General features: G+C 39.5%; 1 protein-coding gene across 4 annotated transcripts in view; it reads left to right on the top strand.

Annotated features, from left to right (window-relative positions):
* The window catches only part of ITIH5 (inter-alpha-trypsin inhibitor heavy chain 5), an 83215-nt gene that overhangs the window by 26707 nt on the left and 37518 nt on the right, over window positions 1–18990 (top strand). For 3 of the 4 annotated variants that reach the window (XM_073801526.1, XM_073801527.1, XM_033852339.2), the window contains exons 6-7: window positions 10176–10345; window positions 13922–14038. In XM_073801526.1, coding sequence (XP_073657627.1) covers window positions 10176–10345; window positions 13922–14038 — 287 coding nt within the window. Of the gene's footprint in view, window positions 1–630; window positions 763–10175; window positions 10346–13921; window positions 14039–18990 lie in introns of those variants that run through there. The other variant, XM_033852340.2, reaches the window with a different exon arrangement.

Raw genomic sequence — 18990 nt, 5'->3', positions numbered from 1 at the left:
TACAGATGACTGAGTCCTACCTGAAACACGTGAATTAGAATTTATCTGGGTGAGGCCTGGGTAGCTGTATTTTTGGGGTTTGATATTATTTGAATTTCTATGAGAAACAGATTTTTTTATGAGCGCTTTTTAACATGCTTATTTATTTGTAAAGCTAAAGAACAATGTTGAAAAGTTTTTCTACCACTAAACAGATACGGTTCTGTGACTTTCATTGTTTATCACTTATATTCTTTGCTTTTTGAAAAAGCAGTTTTTATTGAAGCTTAGTTTGCATAGCATAAAATTTTCTCATTTTAAGTCTATAATTCAGTGATTTTTAGTACATTTGCAGAGTTACGCAACATCAGCACAACCCAACTTTAGAACATCCCTATCACCCCGAAAAGATATTTGTGCCTACTTGCAGTCACTCCCTGTTCCCACCTCAGCCCCAGGCAACCACCAATCTACCTCTGTCTCTATTTTCAGACAGCTGCATTTTTTTTTTTTTTTTTTTTTTTTTTTTGCGGTACGCGGGCCTCTCACTGCTGTGGCCTCTCCCGTTGCGGAGCACAGGCTCCGGACGCGCAGGCTCAGCGGCCGTGGCTCACGGGCCCAGCCGCTCCGCGGCATGTGGGATCCTTCCGGACCGGGGCACAAACCCGTGTCCCCTGCATCGGCAGGCGGACTCTCAACCACTGCACCACCAGGGAAGCGCTCAAGTCACTTTTGACTGCAGACTAGCCTGTGTTCTGCATATCCGTAGATGCACAATGAGGGGTTGGTTGAATCTGTTTAAAAATCTTATTTCTCTTTTTCTTTGCTTGGTCTGGTAACCTCATGACTCTGCCTTTTGCTGTGAAGGCTCTCAGGATTGTAATCAAGGCACCTAGTGTGGTGCCTGGCATAGAATGGGTGCTCAATGAATATTTGTTAAAAGAATTTAGGAATAAATAACTGTCGGCAGTGAAGATGCTATTGGATTTTTAATACATTCCTGGCTTAAGTTGGTCAATTTTGTCAGCTCTTGGGTGTAGCTCTTATTCTGTTGTGAAGGAGGGATTAGGAGACAGAATTTGGTTCCAGAAGACCGGTTACAAGATCCCTCCCTTTTCCAGAATTGCCAGATAAAAGACAGGATGCTCCGTTACAGTTGAATTTCAGATAAACAGTATATCCTGTGCAGTATCTGAGACATACTTATCCTAAAAAAATCATTCGTGGTTTATCTGAAATTCAGATGTAACCGGACATCCTGTCTTTTTATTTGCTAAATCTGGTGCTCTGCCCTATTAAAGGCTGCATTGTGACTAACGGTTCACCCCCAGCTCCGGTTCCCCACTGCTGAGTGTCTTTCCCCTGGATCCAGTCTCCAGTCTGCAGCTGGAAGGGCATGGCCCCTCTTGGCCTCTGTACATTTGCCAGGAAGCAATCTGGTTGTTATGTGAGGGTTTCCAGCATTGTTCAGTGCAGAAATTATTGAGGTATGAATCATTTGGCTCCATAGTTGGATTTGTTTTTTTTTTGGTTCTGTTTTTAATGCTGATAGGAGGACCCATGTTACTTGTCTGTGTGGACGTTGGCTCTAGTTGGGTCGGCGCTGGCTCTGAGCAGGGTGGCTCCGAGACACCGGGGAGGGTAGCCTTCTCTCTTTCACTTGGTACTGGTGACCCTCCTGCTCTTCTCTGGGAGGCCTCACTCTGTTTCTTCCTTTCTCCTGCTGTCTTACTTTGCTGTGCGAGGTGGGGTGTTGTCCGGGTGAATGGCACTGTCCACCACAAGTGTGGCTGCAACCAGAGGTGGATGCAGGTGACCTGTATCAACTAGAGCATCTGCCACGCCCACCAGCACACGTTCAAGATGACCCTCTTGAAGGGCCCTTCCATTCATCTGCCCAAGTATGTGCCAATGTGCTGAGTCGTGTCCAGGTTAAATGTTCCGCAAGCGTACCTTGAGTCCTCACCACGTCCTGTGCTGAACGCCTGGCACCTGCAGATGTCCAAGGCATTGTCACTGCCCTTGAAGAGCTTAGAGTGGGCAGTTTTGAAAAATCAATACAAGTTTTTTTGTAATTGAAGTGTCGTTGATTTACAATGTCGTGTTAGTTTCAGGTGTACAGCACAGTGATTGTTATACATAAATATATATATATATTTTTCTTTATCAGATTCTTTTCCCTTATAGGTTATTGCAAAATATTGAGTATAGTTCCCTGTGCTGTACAGTAGGTCCTTGTTGTTTATCTATTTTATATATAGTAGTATGTGTATATTAACCCCAAACTCCTAATTTATCCCTCCCTGCCTTTCCCCTTTGGTAACCATAAGTTTGTTTTCTATGTCTGTGAGTCTATTTCTGTTTTGTAAATAAGTTCATTTAAAAATTAACAAAAGTTTTAAATTGTGGTAAAAAGCATATAACATTAAATTGACCATCCTAGTCGTTCTGAAGTGTACAGTTCAGTAGTGTTGAGTTTATTCAAAATTTCCAGAATGTCTTCATCTTCCCAAACTGCACCTCTATATCCATTTAACAACTCTCCCTTCTCCCACTGCCCCAGACCTTGGCAACCACCATTCTACTTTCTGTCTCTATGAGTTTAACAACTCTAGGGACCTCGTATAAGTAGAATCATACAGTACTTGTCTTTTCGTGACTGATTTATTTTACTTAGCATCATGTTTTCAGGGTTCCTCCATACTGTGGCACACAACAGGGTTTCCTTCCTTTTTATGGCTGACTGGTATTCCATTGTGCATATAGACCACATCTTGTTCATCCATTTATCTGTAGAAGGACACTTGGGTTGCTTCCCCTTCTTGGCTATTGTGAATAGCATTGCTATGAACATGGCGTGTAGGGTCTTTGAGATCCTGCTTTCACTTCTATTGGGTATATGCCCCAGAGTGGAATTGCTGGATCATGTGGCGGTTCTACTTTTAAGTTTTTGAGGAACCACCGTACCGTTTTCCGCAGCGTTATACCATTTTATATTCCTGCCAACAGTGCACAGGGGTTCCAGTTTTTCCACACCCTTGACAACATTTGCTATTTTCTGGTGGGTTTTTTTTGTTTCTTTTGTGTGTGTGTGTGTGTTTGTGTTTTATTTGGTAGTAGCCATCCTAATGGGTAAGACGAATTGGCAGTTTTGAATAGTAGTATAAGGACACCCTCTGTAAGGTTGCATCTATAAAATGCCACCCAGGTTTTCTCAGTGATTGGGCCGTGTTCTGCCTGAGTGCCAGAGGACAACGTAGAAGAATTTACCAGAAACCTCTTAGTCTTATATTCCTTTGCTGTCCTAGCACTACTTTTGCTGGGCCTTCATTTGGTCCAGTTTCAGGCACGTAGAGCAGCTAATGTTGGAGGTCATCAATGGACACAAAATGGTATCAGGAAGGGGTAATTCATGTTTTTAGGGGTTATCTGCATTTAGAATGTATGAGGTAGCTGTACTTGTTTTCATGCATAGTTTCTCTGGGCAAGTCATTCAAACAGGGAAACCTGAGACTCAGTAGTGTATCATTTTGGGGAAAGAAAGAGCTTTGAGTAAGGAGTGAAGTAGTAAGCTAATTGGCTAAGAAATCTGGGCAAACACTGCTTACCTATACAGTGATGGAGTTGAATTTGAACGCCTTCAGCTGTAAATTTGCATTATCATTCTATGCTGTATGTTGTCATATCTATATGATGCTATTTTCCAAAAGGATTTAAAATACCAACTATCAATATAGAGGAGAAAGCCCCGTTCCAATACGAAAACTGCATGTAATAGGGGACTTATGATGGTATTTAAATTCTTTTCCGTCTTCATTGCCTCAACTTTACCACTTTGTTTTTCCCCGAGACCTATCCAATATAGGTACCGTTGACATACATTATGTTAGTTTCAGGTGTACAACAAAATGATTTATTTGTATCTAATGCAGAATGATGACCACAGTAAACCTAGCGACATTCCTCACCATACGTGGTTACAGAATTGTTTTCCTTATGATGAGAACTTTTAAGATCAACTCCCTTAGCACCTCTTAAATATGCAACACAGTATTATTAACCATAGTCGCCATGCCATAATTACATCCCCATCACTTCTTCTTTTAATACTCTGCCAGTTTGCTTGAATGTTGTCTTCATCGTGACCATTGAAGGGTAGTTGGCCAATTATTCACATGTTTTTGACTTGCCCTTTATTGAAGAAATCTCCCCACTGGAGCCCAGGTGAGAAAATTACATAAGCAAGTATAGACAGTTTAGCCTCTTTTCCAAGGGGAAATGAGTAGACAGTGTTTGTTTGGAAATCCTTTTATAAATCACCAGGTGTTGGCTGTTTTTCTCCGACAGTTGGCAAACCCAAGGCCCACAGGAAACAGAGGCCAGGAAATCCCCCATCAGTTGACCCAAAGAGGTGTGGCTTTCAGCTGATGACTTTGACTGTGGTTCTTTGCTCCTAAATCTTTTCACCTTTAGACACTGTACATAGCAGTCAGCTTCCCTTTTCCCCCAGGTGGTTGTCTAGGAGGGGAGTGTTTATTTGTGAATAACATCCCTGTTCTCTTCATGCTTTATGCAAATTAGATGATGTGCCTTGTCATTACAAGATAGAATCAATGGGAAAAATAGGAATATTTAATGGCACTTGTATGCATGGCTCTTAACTTTATGGGGGCTCCTTGGAGAATCTGGTGAAAGCTACGGACATCTCTCCAGAAAAAAATACACATGTACACTTTCTTTTTTGAAAAAAATATTTATTTTATTTATTTATTTGGTTGTGCTGGGTCTTAGTTGCGACAGGTGGGCTCCTTAGTTGTGGCATGCGAACTCTTAGTTGTGGCATGCACGTGAGATGTAGTTCCCTGACTAGGGATCGAACCTGGGCCCCCTGCATTGGGAGCACGGAGTCTTAACTGCTGCGCCACCAGGGAAGTCCCTACATGTACACTTTCATGCCAAATTCTGTATATAATTTCAGGGAGCTCTTGGGAAGCTACTAATTCCATTATACTTTATAAAGAGCATTCTCTGTATCAACATTCTTGAATTCCCTGTTAAGAATGTTCATTATGATGTGCGTTTTTTCCTCTAAATAATGATTATTTGTTTTTACTAAGCTCTTAGTGGTGTAGAGAAACCTGTTATGGGAAAATGTAAACTGTGTTACCAAAGAGTTTTTTTTCCCTCATGAGTTGCCTTTCATCCTAGACAAAAAGAATAAGAAGGTACTTCTGAAGGGGGAGAGGCTGGGGCTATTATGTATTGAGCATCTACCATGTGCCAGGCACCATCCTCACTTGCTTTTATATATGATGTCACTTAATTCTGACTGTGATTCTATGATGTGGATTTAAAAGATGTGGAACTGAGGCTCAGAGATATTAAGTCTGTCGTTTTGAGTCTCCCAAACTCTAGAGCCCACTTCCTTCGGTATTATGTGGGTTCTAAAATAACACGTATCTTCTTGTTCGAAAACATGGGGCTTTAGACAGGAAGAGGGCATCGTGGGGATGCTAATGACCTGAGAAGCAGGGAACGGTGGGTGGGAAAAGAGCAGTCGGTGAATCTTCTCAAGGATGCTCTAGAGGCAGTCTTGTGCCCCCGAAGGTCATCTTACACAAGACCACTGATGCTTGGATTAAAACAGGGGGATGACATGAGAAGACACAGTTTCCTTCAATTCAGAGCAATCACCGAAGTTCACTGCTATCCCTGACCAAGTGGGCACGAAGGAGGGCAAACCAATAGGAGGAAAAAATATGTGCTTTCTCATTAGAAAAGTAGGTCAGATTCTCACTCTTGGTCTGCTCCCAACCTGTTGCCTTGCACTCTTCATTATGTTTAGGACACATCCCGTGATCGCTGAGGGCCCTGCTAATAAATTAGCTCATTGTACTTACGATTTTGTGGCGGTCACCAGGATGAGCCCCAATTCACAGTCAGGAAAAGCTAAATAGTACTATTCTGCTTTGAGATTTTGGTCAGTAACTGTGGGCAGCCTATACTAATCTCATTGATTTTTTTCATTCTCTAATAAATTTTTTATTAACATTTTTTCCTTCTCTAATAAAAAGAGGATTTTATTTTCTAGAGATACTACTCTGGAATTTTTCCCAGCAGACCTTTTTTTTTTTTGATAGGTAGTGGAAAATTCCTTGGGTCACATTGACTGTCTGGTACTTAGTGGGTGGAGGTCAATCTCAGGAACCGGGCTTCTTGGTGAATAACCCAGCTGGGAATCAACCCACTCTTTGGGCACATAAAATAAGCCTATTTAGAGGAATCTCATGAATTTTCATCATGCACTAGCAAACATCAGAGGTCAGTAGGAAACAAAAATAATAATACACTATCCTTTCTCATGGCTTATATCAAAGAGCCTAGTCAATTAATTATGAATAGAGAAATTATACTTTTTAATCCTCAGTACTTTCATTCAACCATGAATGGTATTAATTCAGGGTAATTGTAAAGACCATTTCAATGAGAGAGACTTGAAACATGAAATAGTAGGTATGTCCTGACAGTGTAAAGAGAGTCAAATCTCATTCATGTAGAATTTTAAGGTTAGAGAGAATCTAGTGGCGCCCAATTACGTATATCAAAGGCACATGACCACTGTCTTTGTGCAGGAACCAGAATCACCTGGAAGGATTGTGAAAATACAGATTCCTGGGTCCCACCTCCAGGGTTTCTGACTCAGAATTTCTGGGATGAACCCAAGAATTTGTGTTTCTAGCAAGTTCCCAGGTGATACTGCTGCTGCTGGTCCAAAACTATGTGGTAGAGCTGGTCTGCATCACCCCTGCAGGTGATGAACCCATCCAGCGTTTGCTGGAACACTTCTAGTGAGATGAGTTGTGAAAGCTGCTTCTGCCAACAGGACATCTTTCTTAGAGCTTAGAGATGCTGCACGAAAGTGCTTCCTCGTAACTCTGTCCCTGGTCCTCATTCTGCCAGCTGGAACTACAATGAATACACCTAATCCCCATATAAATGCCCACACAAACAGACTTACCCTAAGATAGAAGTTCATTTGCAAATAATACTGTGTTCCATCCCAGGGATTGTTTGTTCAATCTATTGGACTATACAGCTTTCAATGAGTTTAATTTTTTTAAAAAATTGGGCTATGCCCAGAATAAAGTGTATAAATCCTATGTGTGCAATTCAATGAATTTTTACCTATGTATATACCCAACCAACTACTTTCAGGTCAAGACGTAGAGTATTTTCAGCACCCCAAAAGGTCCCCTTATCCTCTTTCCCAGTCAGTATTCACCCCTCAAGGGAACCGCTAGGCTCCTTCAATTGCCATGAGTGAGTTATGCCTGCTCTTGAGTTTTGTGTAAATGGAAACATAGTGAATACTTTCTTTTGTATCTTGTGTTTTCACTCAAAATGACTCAGATTCAACCGTGTTGCGAATAGCAGTAGTTCTTTCCTCTTCGTTGCAAGAAGTATCCCAAGTTTGACACGTTGTGTTGTTTTAGAATTCACTGGCCCTTCTATTTTTTGTGCCCCTTTGTGGTTGATGATAATGTTAGCTAGCGTGACTGCCCACCATGAATCAGAATGATGCTAGGTACATCACATCACAACCATTTCAGTAGTGTGTTTGGTAGACCATTCATCCATTTTATAGATGAGATAACCAGGGCTCAATAACCTGCCCAGAGCCTCAGAGATGATGAGAGGCAGACCCAGTATCAAATGCAGGTCCTTCTGACTCATTTGTGATCCTGAGTTCCTAGCTAATGTATTATCATACCTCTCACTCTTGGGACTTTGCCAGTAATAACAATGAAAGATTGACTCCAGGGAACACAGGCTGGCACTTGTCAGCATGCCTTTGAGATTTTCACAGCTCCTTCTTGAGATGAGCAGATCTGTTGGAAGTATGTTCTCTTGCATACAATTGACTTTCTGTAAGAACAGACTTTCTGTTTGCTAGCTCTCTGGTCACTCCTGAAATCTCTGCCCTTGATAAGTACAAATAATAGAAGAGTCAGTTCTGCCTGGTGGTTCCTGTTAAGGTTACACCTAAATGGTCTCTAAATAATAATTGTCAGTTCTGTTGAAGGAAATGTCTAAGCTTCCTTTGACTTTTGTCTAATAAGCCCTTAGCAGAAAGAAGTTTATTTATTTATTTATTTATTTTCGGTACGCGGGCCTCTCACTGTTGTGGCCTCTCCCGTTGCAGAGCACAGGCTCTGGACGCGCAGGCTCAGCAGCCATGGCTCACGGGCCCAGCTGCTCCGCGGCACGTGGGATCCTCCCGGACCGGGGCACGAACCCGCGTCCCCTGCATCGGCAGGCGGACTCTCAACCACTGCGCCACCAGGGAAGCCCAAGAAGTTTATTCTTAAACACAAATTACCATGGACAAATTATGCCTCATTTCCTTTTTTGTTTTGCTAATTAGGGATGGAAAATTGCTGGTCAGCTTACTCCATGGTACAACTTGAATAGATTTAAAAAGAGAATCAGATGCTGTGCAGCAGTTTTAATCTGGGCTTTGATTCAGTATCTGGATAAAAAGTCCACATACTGATGTTTACGAATTCCTCATTTTGTTTTCATATTCTTCATGATGCATGCAGATCTCAAAACTTTGGGTTTCTGTTGTTCGGTATATAGACATGGTATATGGATATACAAAGGTGGGTAGTCCACGAAATAATTCTCTGTAGTGTGTCCTACGGAAGGAATGAAGGTTAGGAGTGAAACGAGATGCTCTTTGTCATCACTAATTTTTCTTAAATCACATAACATCCATTTATCCTCTTTCTGGAATTCAATTTATATCCTAAGTTTCATGCTAGGGAAAGCTTTGGGAAATTTTTTCTTTAAAGAGTCATAAGTTTTCTGGACAAACAGTATGTTAGGGCAACCAAGTGATTGATGGAGGAAAAGTGTTCCTTACTGAAGAATTCCATATGGAAGGAATGATAGAATTCGAAAGCAGCCTTCTGTGACTCTAATGAAATAGTGAACAGGCAGACATCATCAGTGATTGATAAAACTATTAAGGGAAAGACTGATGAGGAACTTTATCGTGGGTGATCAGAACCCACCATGAATCTTACTGCAACTAAAAGTAGCCAACTAGATATTGTGTACTTTCTGATGTGATAAGGTAGTAGGGACTCAGCATCACCAAGAAGTGTTCTTGTCCATGGCGCTGAAGCTGAGTGTAGCCTGTCTGTAGCTCTACCCACCAGAACACAGGAACTACAGGGGACTGAGCTGTGATTCTCAGTCTTAACTGAGCATTAGACTCCCACAGGGAATTTAAACATCCTGATGCCTCAGCTGTGTCGCAGACCAATTAAATGAGCTCTTGGCCCGGGCATTGGTATGTTTTCTACTCCCCCAGATGCTACATTCAACCCAAAACTGGGGACCAGGGCTTCAGAAGAGCAAGTTAAAAGACAGGACAAGTAAACAATCACAAAATACAGAATGTAAGAAACTCCATAGGACAAATAACCAGTGTTTTACAGCACTTATGTGTAGCATTAGAAAAGAGGTGAAGAGGGGGGACACTAGTGGATTAAAAGAGATTTAAGAAACATAAACCAAATGTGATGTGGGGACTTTGTTATGATCCTGATTCAAACAAAGCAACTGTTCCAAGATAGGTTCTAGAGACTCAGGAAAATTTAAATACAAACTGAGTATAGGTTGATAATTAAGTATAGGTTGATAATTAAGCATTAATTTTGTTACTTGTGCCAGTGGTTTTGTGGTTACACTAAAAGTGTTCTTGTAGTTAGAGATATATACTGAAGTATTCATGGATGAAGTATGAGGGCTCAGATTTGTTTTAAAATTCTAGGAAACACTTGTGAGAGGATACATAAAAACAGATGCAAAAGATTGGTAAAAGGTTGATAATTGTTAAAGTCAGGTGATGGGTACATGGGAGTTCATTTTACTGTTCTGTCTACTTTTGCGTATTTTAAAAATTCTTATAAGAAAAGATTTAAAAGGAGGCATAGAAGTGAAATATATGCTAACATACCTGGTGCATTGTGATATGTTATCTGTACAAAGTTTTGGGAGTTCATATGAAACATAAACCTGCACTAAAATAAAGTCTAACCCTTTGTGTCCATGCAAAATAGATCTTGTTTCTTTTCAGAAAAAATTTATGTATTCAGTTATTAATTATCTTTATATCTTGCTTACAGATGATTCTGGGCCACCTCCTTCTACTGTTATCAACCAAAACGAAACTTTTGCCAAAGTCGTTTTTAAACCTACTGTGGTCCAACAAGCCAAGATTGCCCAGAATGGCATTTTGGGAGATTTCATCATTAGATATGATGTTAATAGGGAACAGAGCATTGGGGACATCCAGGTAATGGGTTCGTTGTTGCCGTTTCATGTTAGTTGCTTGATACTCTTAGTTACACCCAGAACTAGGGATTTCAATACTTACCTATGGGAGAGAGAACTTCCAGTTCTTAGGAAATCTGTTTTAACCCCAAATATGTCTCCAAGAAGACCAGCAGTGTTCCCTTGCTGGAGGCTGCGGTTATCTGTTTCCTGCGTCAGTAATCTGGAATCAAATGAAACCTATAATTTTCCCTGCGGTGTTTTAGATGAAGTTAGAACTTAGTTCATCTTTAATTTTAACTTAGAGAGACTGGCCCATGGCTCCTTTTTCTTAGGTTATGTTGCTCCAAAGACAGGGTGGGAATATCAAAATGTATTAATGTGCATCCAGGATGTAAGCAGTCTTTATGTCTTAACATGAAAGGTGGTTAGGAAAAACCAGATAATGAAGGGAGCAGGATTCTCAAGTGACAAGAGTCAAGAAGGGATGGATAATTTAAATTGATTTAGTCAGTGTAGTCGATATACTTTTAAGGAATGACTTTATACAGATTAAATTAGCAATTAGTCAAAGATGTCACAAAGAAAGAAAACTACAGACCAATATCACTGGTGAACATAGATGCAAAAATCCTCAACAGAATGCTAGCAAACAGATTCCAACAGCACATTAAAAGGATCATACAGGCTTCCCTGGTGGCGCAATGGTTCAGAGTCCGCCTGCCGATGCAGGGGACACGGGTTCGTGCCCTGGTCCGGGAAGATCCCACATGCCGCGGAGCGGCTGGGCCCGTGGGCCATGGCCACTGGGCCTGTGCGCCCGGAGCCTATGCTCTGCAACGGGAGAGGCCAAGACAGTGAGAGGCCCGTGTACCGCAAAAAAAATAAATAAAATAAAAGGATCATACACCATGATCAAGTGGGGTTTATCCCAGGAATGCAAGAATTCTTCAATATACGCAAATCAATCAATGTGATACACCATGTTAACAAATTGAAGGAGAAAAACCATATGGTCATTCAATAGATGCAGAGAAAGCTTTCAACAAAATTCAACATCCATTTATGATAAAAAACTCTCCAGAAAATGGGTATAGAGGGAACTTACCTCAACATAATAAACGCCATATATGACAAACCCACAGCCAACATTGTTCTCAGTGGTGAAAAACTGAAACCATTTCCTCTAAGATCAGGAACAAGACAAGGTTGTCCACTCTCACCACTATTATTCAACATAGTTTTGGAAGTTTTAGCCACAGCAATCAGAGAAGAAAAAGAAATAAAAGGAATCCAAAATGGAAAAGAAGTAAAGCTGTAACTGTTTGCAGATGGCATGATACTATACATAGAGAATCTTAAAGATGCTACCAGAAAACTACTAGAGCTAATCAATGAATTTGGTCAAGTAGCAGGATACAAAATTAATGCACAGTAATCTCTTGCATTCCTATACAATAATGATGAAAAATCTGAAAGAGAAATTAAGGAAACACTCCTACTTACCATTGCTAAAAAAGAATAAAATACCTAGGAATAAACCTACCTAAGGAGACAAAAGACCTGTATGCAGAAAACTATAAGACACTGATGAAACAAATTAAAGATGATACAAACAGATGGAGAGCTATACCATGTTCTTGGATGGGAAGAATCAACATTGTGAAAATGACTATACTACCCAAAGCAATCTGCAGATACAATGCAATCCCTATCAAACTACCAATGGCATTTTTCACAGGACTAGAACAAAAAATTTCACAATTTGTATGGAAACACAAAAGACCCCTAATAGCCAACGCAATCTTGAGAAAGAAAAACAGAGCTGGAGGAATCAGGCTCCCTGACTTCAGACTGTACTACAAAGCTACAGTAATCAAGACAGTATGGTACTGGCACAAAAACAGAAGTATAGATCAATGGAACAGGATAGAAAGCCCAGAGATAAACCCACACACATATGGTCACCTTATCTTTGATAAAGGAGGCAAGAATATACAATAGAGAAAAGACAGCCTCTTTAATAAGTGGTGCTGGGAAAACTGGACAGCTACATGTAAAAGAATGAAATTAGAACACTCCCTAACACCATACACAAAAATAAACTCAAAATGGATTAAAGACCTAAATGTAAGGCCAGACACTATAAAACTCTTAGAGGAAAACATACACAGAACACTCTATGACATAAATCACAGCAAGATCCTTTTTGACCCACCTCCTAGAGAAATGGAAATAAAAACAAAAATAAACAAATGGGACCTAATGAAACTTAAAAGCTTTTGCACAGCAAAGGAAACCATAAACAAGACCAAAAGGCAACCCTCAGAATGGGAGAAAATATTTGCAAGCGCAGCAACTGACAAAGGATTAATCTTCAAAATTTACAAGCAGCTCATGCAGCTCAATATCAAAAACACAAACAACCCAATCCAAAAATGGGGAGAAGATCTAAATAGACATTTCTCCAAAGAAGATATGCAGATTGCCAACAAACACATGAAAGGATGCTCAACATCATTAATCATTAGAGAAATGCAAATCAAAACTACAGTGAGGTATCACCCCACACCAGTCTGAATGGCCATCATCAAAAAATCTACAAACAACAAATGCTGGAGAGGGTGTGAAGAAAAGGGAACCCTCTTGCACTGTTGCTTGGAATGTAAATTGATACAGCCACTATGTAGAACAGTATGTAGGTTCCTTAAAAAACTAACAATAGAACTATCATAAGACCCAGCAATCCCACTACTGGGTATATACCCTGAGAAAATGATAATTCATAAAGAGTCATGTACCACAATGTTCATTGCAGCTCTATTTACAATAACCAGGATATGGAAGCAACCTAAGTGTCCATCAACAGATGAATGGATAAAGAAGATGTGGCACATATATACAATGGAATATTACTCATCCATAAAAAGAAACAAAATTGAGTTATTGTGAGGTGGATGGACCTAGAGTCTGTCATACAGAGTGAAGTAAGTCAGAAAGAGAAAAATACCATATGCTAACACATATATATGGAATCTAAAAAAAAAAAAAATAAGGTTCTGAAGAACCTAGGGACAGGACAGGAATAAAGACACAGACATAGGGAATGGACTTGAGGACACAGGGAGTGGGAAGGGTAAGCTGGGACGAAGTGAGAGAGTGGCATGGACGTATATACACTACCAAATGTAAAATAGATAGCTAGTGGGCAGCAGCCACATAGCACAGGGAGATCAGCTCAGTGCTTTGTGACCACCTAGAGGGGTGGGATAGGGAGGGTGGGAGGGAGAAATGAGAGGGAAGAGATATGGGGATAAATGTGTATGTATAGCTGATTCACTTTGTTATAAAGCAGAAACACACCATTGTAAAGCAATTATACTCCCATAAAGATGTTTAAATAAATAAACAGATTAATTTGCAATTAGTTGGAGGAATCAGGACCATGGATACTTTTGTTCTGGGTACAGAATCTGGCCCTAGACTCTGTTTCATGCTACCTTTGACTTTTATTAGAGATCCCATAGACTATCCATTTTGGTTTGTTTTCCTACCTAATCTGGGTACTACCATTTTTACATTCTTTTCCCTCCACCAGGTTCTAAATGGCTATTTTGTGCACTACTTTGCCCCCAAAGACCTTCCTCCGTTACCCAAGAATGTGGTGTTTGTGCTTGACAGCAGTGCCTCCATGGTGGGAACCAAACTGCGGCAGGTGAGTGAGTGCTTCCTGCCCGTTTTTTCCTCTCTCACATTTGCCTGCGACAGTGATGTTCTCAGTGAATAGAATTCAACTGATGACAAATGTCTGCTTTACCATTCAGCTGTTCCTGCCTGTGGGGAACCTTCCTGAACTGATTCAGTTAAGCCAGGGACATAAATTATCATTTCAGCCTGGGGGTTTTAGGAGAGCAGAGGGCTGTAGAAACACCTTGAAGTAAAGGGGACTGGCAGGGTAGATAGTGTGAATGAGAGGGGAATTCGAGGAGAAGGCCACTCAACAGCACCATTGTTGATGGAATAATTCCTTTCAGTAGTGATGTCCTTTGAGAACAACGGAATAAAATCATTGGCAGCCCCCTTGGCCTGTAGTTAGAACCAAGGACTTGTATCTCAGTAATTCAGGACTAATATTCTCACAGTATTTAGGATGAATCTTAGAATTCCAGGGATGGGGGGACATTAAGGGGACCTGTAGTCTGTGCTGAAAAATTAAATTATCCCCCAAATACAACTATTTACCTTTTTTCACAAACCATAGGAAAAGGCTATTCCTTATCCTACTCTTGTATCATAAATATCAGAAATTTGCATTTATAGTATATTTCCAACTCACATAGTGGAAAACAGAACTTTTTCTGTACTGGTTGCCAGACCAACGAATATCTCTACATTCAACAAAGAACTAGGTCTCTTAGGTTTCTTTCTTAATTCATTATCTGTTTTTATCAATTAATGATAAATATGTGGTCTAATGAGTAAAATAGTATCAGAAACCTCTTAGGAACCCTCTGTCCCCCCTGTTTCCACCCCTAGGTTTCCCTCCACATAGAATTGAACCTGATCTTAGCTGATAAATTATTGCAAACATTTTCTGTTATTACTTTGTAGTTACTTTCACCATTTATATTTTTAAAAAGATGCAGTATTATATGTATATATAGACCTCACCATGCGGCTTGTGGGATCTTAGTTCCCCAACCAGGGACTGAACCCAGGTCCCTGGCATTGGAAGTGTGGCATCCTAACCAGTGGACTGCCAGGGAATTCCCAGTATAATATATTGATCTTTTCTCCATGACGTCTGATTTTCCCCCATCCAAAAATCGTGAAAAATATATTCCAAAATGTGATACAAGGATTTGTTTTAACTCTTTTCTTTTGGAGGATAGCCAAATATAATTTTTAACTTGTATAAGGGGAAGGTAACCTCTCCTGTAAGCTAGATTTTCCTGGTTCTTCTGCATCACGTTCTTGTACAGTCAGCCTGCTGACTCCTTCCTTTCTAATACTTTTTCTTCAGTCAGCATCTCTGACCTTCCATCTGGGATTCCTTTTTTTTTTTTTTTCTTTTTTTGCACCTGAAGAACATTCACTGGTATCTTTTTAATGGTGGGTCTGCTGGTACAGACTTCTCAGTTTTTGCTTGTCTGAAATGATTTATTTCCCTCTCCCTCTTTAAGGATATTATTACTGGGGATGTCAGTTCTAGGTTGGCAGTGATTTTCTTTCAGCCCATTGAAGGTATATTCCATTGTCGCCTGGGTTCCATTGTTGCTGTTGAAAAGTCCATAATAATTTAAACTGTCGTTCCTCTAAAGGTAATCTTTTATGGTCAACTGTCTTTAAGATTTTCCTCTTCATCTTTAATTCTCTGTAGTTTTAAAATGATGGTTCTAGGTGTGTATTTCTTCTTATTTTTTTCTCCCTGAAGTTCCTAAGGCTTCATGAATTTGGGGATTCACGGGAAAGGCGTCAGCTGTCATCCATGAAATTGCTTCGACTCACTTTTCCCCCTGGGATTCCCATGTTAGATTTTTTTCCTCCATATTCTCTGTGTTTCCCATGATGTCTTCTGTATATTCCAAATTTTGCCTTTCCATGCTTCATTCTAACCTGTCTTCCAGTTCACAGATTCTCCCTTCAGGTCTGATCTGCTGTTAAACTCACCCATTGAGTTATTTCAGGTATTGTGTTTTTTAGTTCTAGAATTTCCATTTGGTTCTTTTTCAGATTTGCTCTCTCACTTTTTAGAATGTTATGTACTAAGTTTTTAATACTTTTTTTATTTTCTCAAGCACAGTACACATAGCAATTTAAAGTCCACATCTGATAATTACAAACGCTAGAGCCACTTAAGAGCTGTTTTGATTGTCACTCATCTTTTCTCCAGTGTGACTGGTTATCTTCCATTGTGTGATGGGCATTATATTGAAAATGTTTTGTAGAAATAGTTTGAGGTCTAGGATCAGGATCTATTCCTCTAGAGAGTTTTGAGTTATTTCTGTCAGGTTCCTGGGGGAATAACAAACTGGGATCATTTTAGTCCATTTTCAGGGCTTGAGATTTTTATGGGCAGACCAGATGGCTCAGAGCTGGATTGCAGTCCTTTCAAAAGCTGGTTTATTTCTATCCTTGGAGGTCTCTGGACATCAGCTCTTGGATGCTTAAGCTAAAAAGTGATCCCAGATGCTGAGCCCCCCTCTTTAAATTTTCATCTTCTCCCAGATATTTTTCTCACTATTTTATTAACTCTTTGATACTTTCAAGATTTAAAAATATATACATTTTGTTTAACTTTTCAGTTGTTCTTAGTGGGAAGGTTGAGTACGAATTGCATGTAGGTTTTACTTATGGGCATCATTTTCCAAAGTTTTATTCACATATAAGTGAAGCATTCTTTTGTTGTGGTTGATTATTTATTGATGTTTCAGAGGCCTTATAACCTTTCCATATTTACTAAGTACTCTGTAAAGTTCCTTGCTTTATGTACTCCAGGTTCTTAAATGCCATTTGTTTGCTAAGTTGTTTTTGTGCCTTTGGTGGATAATATCAATAGATGTTGACAGAAGGATAATCATGGCTTCTTTTGAGACCACTGTTGGCCACAGAAGACAGTGTTAATTAGGCCTTGTGTATGATCCAGTATAATAATTCCCGTTTGGAATTCCAGTCAGTTAACAGCTGCAGAGTAGGTGCCATGTGCTACATTTCTCTGTGTATCTCATTAAATTCCTATGCACCTATTGCACTTCAGATTTTCTGGGGTTTTTTTTCTCTTTTCTTTAAGACAAGAAGCTTCGTGAGGGCAGGGTTTGGGTTTCCTCTATAGAAAACAGCATTTGATGAAGATATTGATGATTAAAGTTACTGCAACCAATCTGAATTCAGTAAATATTTTATATTTTGATATTTTTACTTACCATCATATTATAAATTATCCAATGGTTTTAAATATTCTTTCAAAACCTGATTTTAATGGCCACAGAGCAGCACTATTCCACAGAAACCTCTGTGAGAATGGGGATGTTTGGTACCACTGCTATCCAGTATGGTAGCCCCTTGTCACATGTGGCTATTGAGCACTTGAGCAACTGAGGAGCTGAATATTTAATTTTATTTAATTTTAGTACATTTAACTTTAAATACCGCATGTGGCTGATGGTTACCATTATTGGACAGTGCAGCTAAACGATATTTACTCCACCACCACGAGAGACTTTGAAGTTATTTCCATTTTTTGCTAATATAAGCAGCATCGGAATGACTGTCTTCAGTAGAAATCCGTGGCTGTATGCCTGATCATTTTCTTTAGTTACATTTTTTAGAAGTAGGGCAAGGAACACCAACCCATTTGTGGTTTTTAATTCATATTGCAAAAACATTTTTCCAGAAAGACTGTACCAATTTATAACATTTAAACCTGTTACCAGACTAAGAATTCTAAATAAATTAAGCAGTTAAAAGTAATCAATGAACCACATGCCAAAATATGTAAGAAAATATAGGTGCACATTTAACTACTTTTGAAGTAAGGAAAGACTTTCTAAACTTAAAAGCAATGAAAGTAATTACAAAGGAAGAAGATCAATAACTTCAGCTATATAAAAATTTCAAACTTCTGTTTTAAATAAAAAGGGAACAAAAGACTGGGGAAAACTTTGCAGCAAAAAGAGGTTTATCTTTAATATATAAAGTGCTATATGAGGAGGAAAGGAGTTTATCTTTAATATGTAAAGAGCTACTCCAGATCAATGAAATTAATTCTGTATAAGAAAATGGGCAAAGGATGTGAAACAATTTACAGAGAATAAGAAGATTCAATAAGATTATGAAAAAGAGTCAATTGTACTAGTAACTAAAGAAATGCAAGTTTAAAGAAATACGATTTTCATCTTCATAATGTAAATTACTTATAATGACAGTTTCTATTGTATGCATTTGTAGAACTCAACAAAATTATAATATTTAAATGATTTCCTAATAAATATTAAGAAACACCCAAATGGTAAAATGCATGATCAGTTCTACTGCATGGTCACAAGAAGGCCATTCATCACCCAAAGGCTACAGCAGCTTGAAAGCCTCTCACATCTTCAGGAACCTGAGTCACTTCAGGATTTAACCTCAAGCCCAGTCCATTCCAGCACACATGGGTCTTCTCCCACTTCTTATGGGAGAACTATCAATAACCTTCTTACCAAATAACCCCCAGAAAGATAAATCCTGCCCCAAATTGTGCAGACAAAATCAATGAACTGAACCAGGGGCTCCTAGACTTACTTTTAATGATAACATAATTCAGGTGCTTCTTAAAAATGGAGCATGAAGCATTTTCAATATGCTAAGGCAATTACATGAATTTTTTAATTAATGAGTATTTAATCTTTATAACGATTTGGTTGTCATCCCCATTTCACTGATGGAGAAACTGAGGCTTTGCAAAGGTAGATAACACAGCTAGTAAATGGCAGGGCCAGGCTTCAAAGCCAGGTCTGACCCTGAAGGCCATAAATCAAACCAAGATGCTGTGAGGTCTCAGTGAAAGTAACGGGGTGATGAGACAGCATTCCCATGTGCAGTGACAGATGTGCAGATGGCAACACGGTCAATGCCTTTACATTTCAAGACTCAGTTGAGAAGGCTGCATCTAGAGGGAGGGATTTC

Source organism: Tursiops truncatus, chromosome 2 (genome assembly GCF_011762595.2).
Source record: "Tursiops truncatus isolate mTurTru1 chromosome 2, mTurTru1.mat.Y, whole genome shotgun sequence".
Classification (NCBI taxonomy): Eukaryota; Metazoa; Chordata; class Mammalia; order Artiodactyla; family Delphinidae; genus Tursiops; species Tursiops truncatus.
The sequence above is the reverse complement of the archived record's forward strand: the minus strand, read 5'-3'. Positions and strand labels throughout refer to the sequence as shown.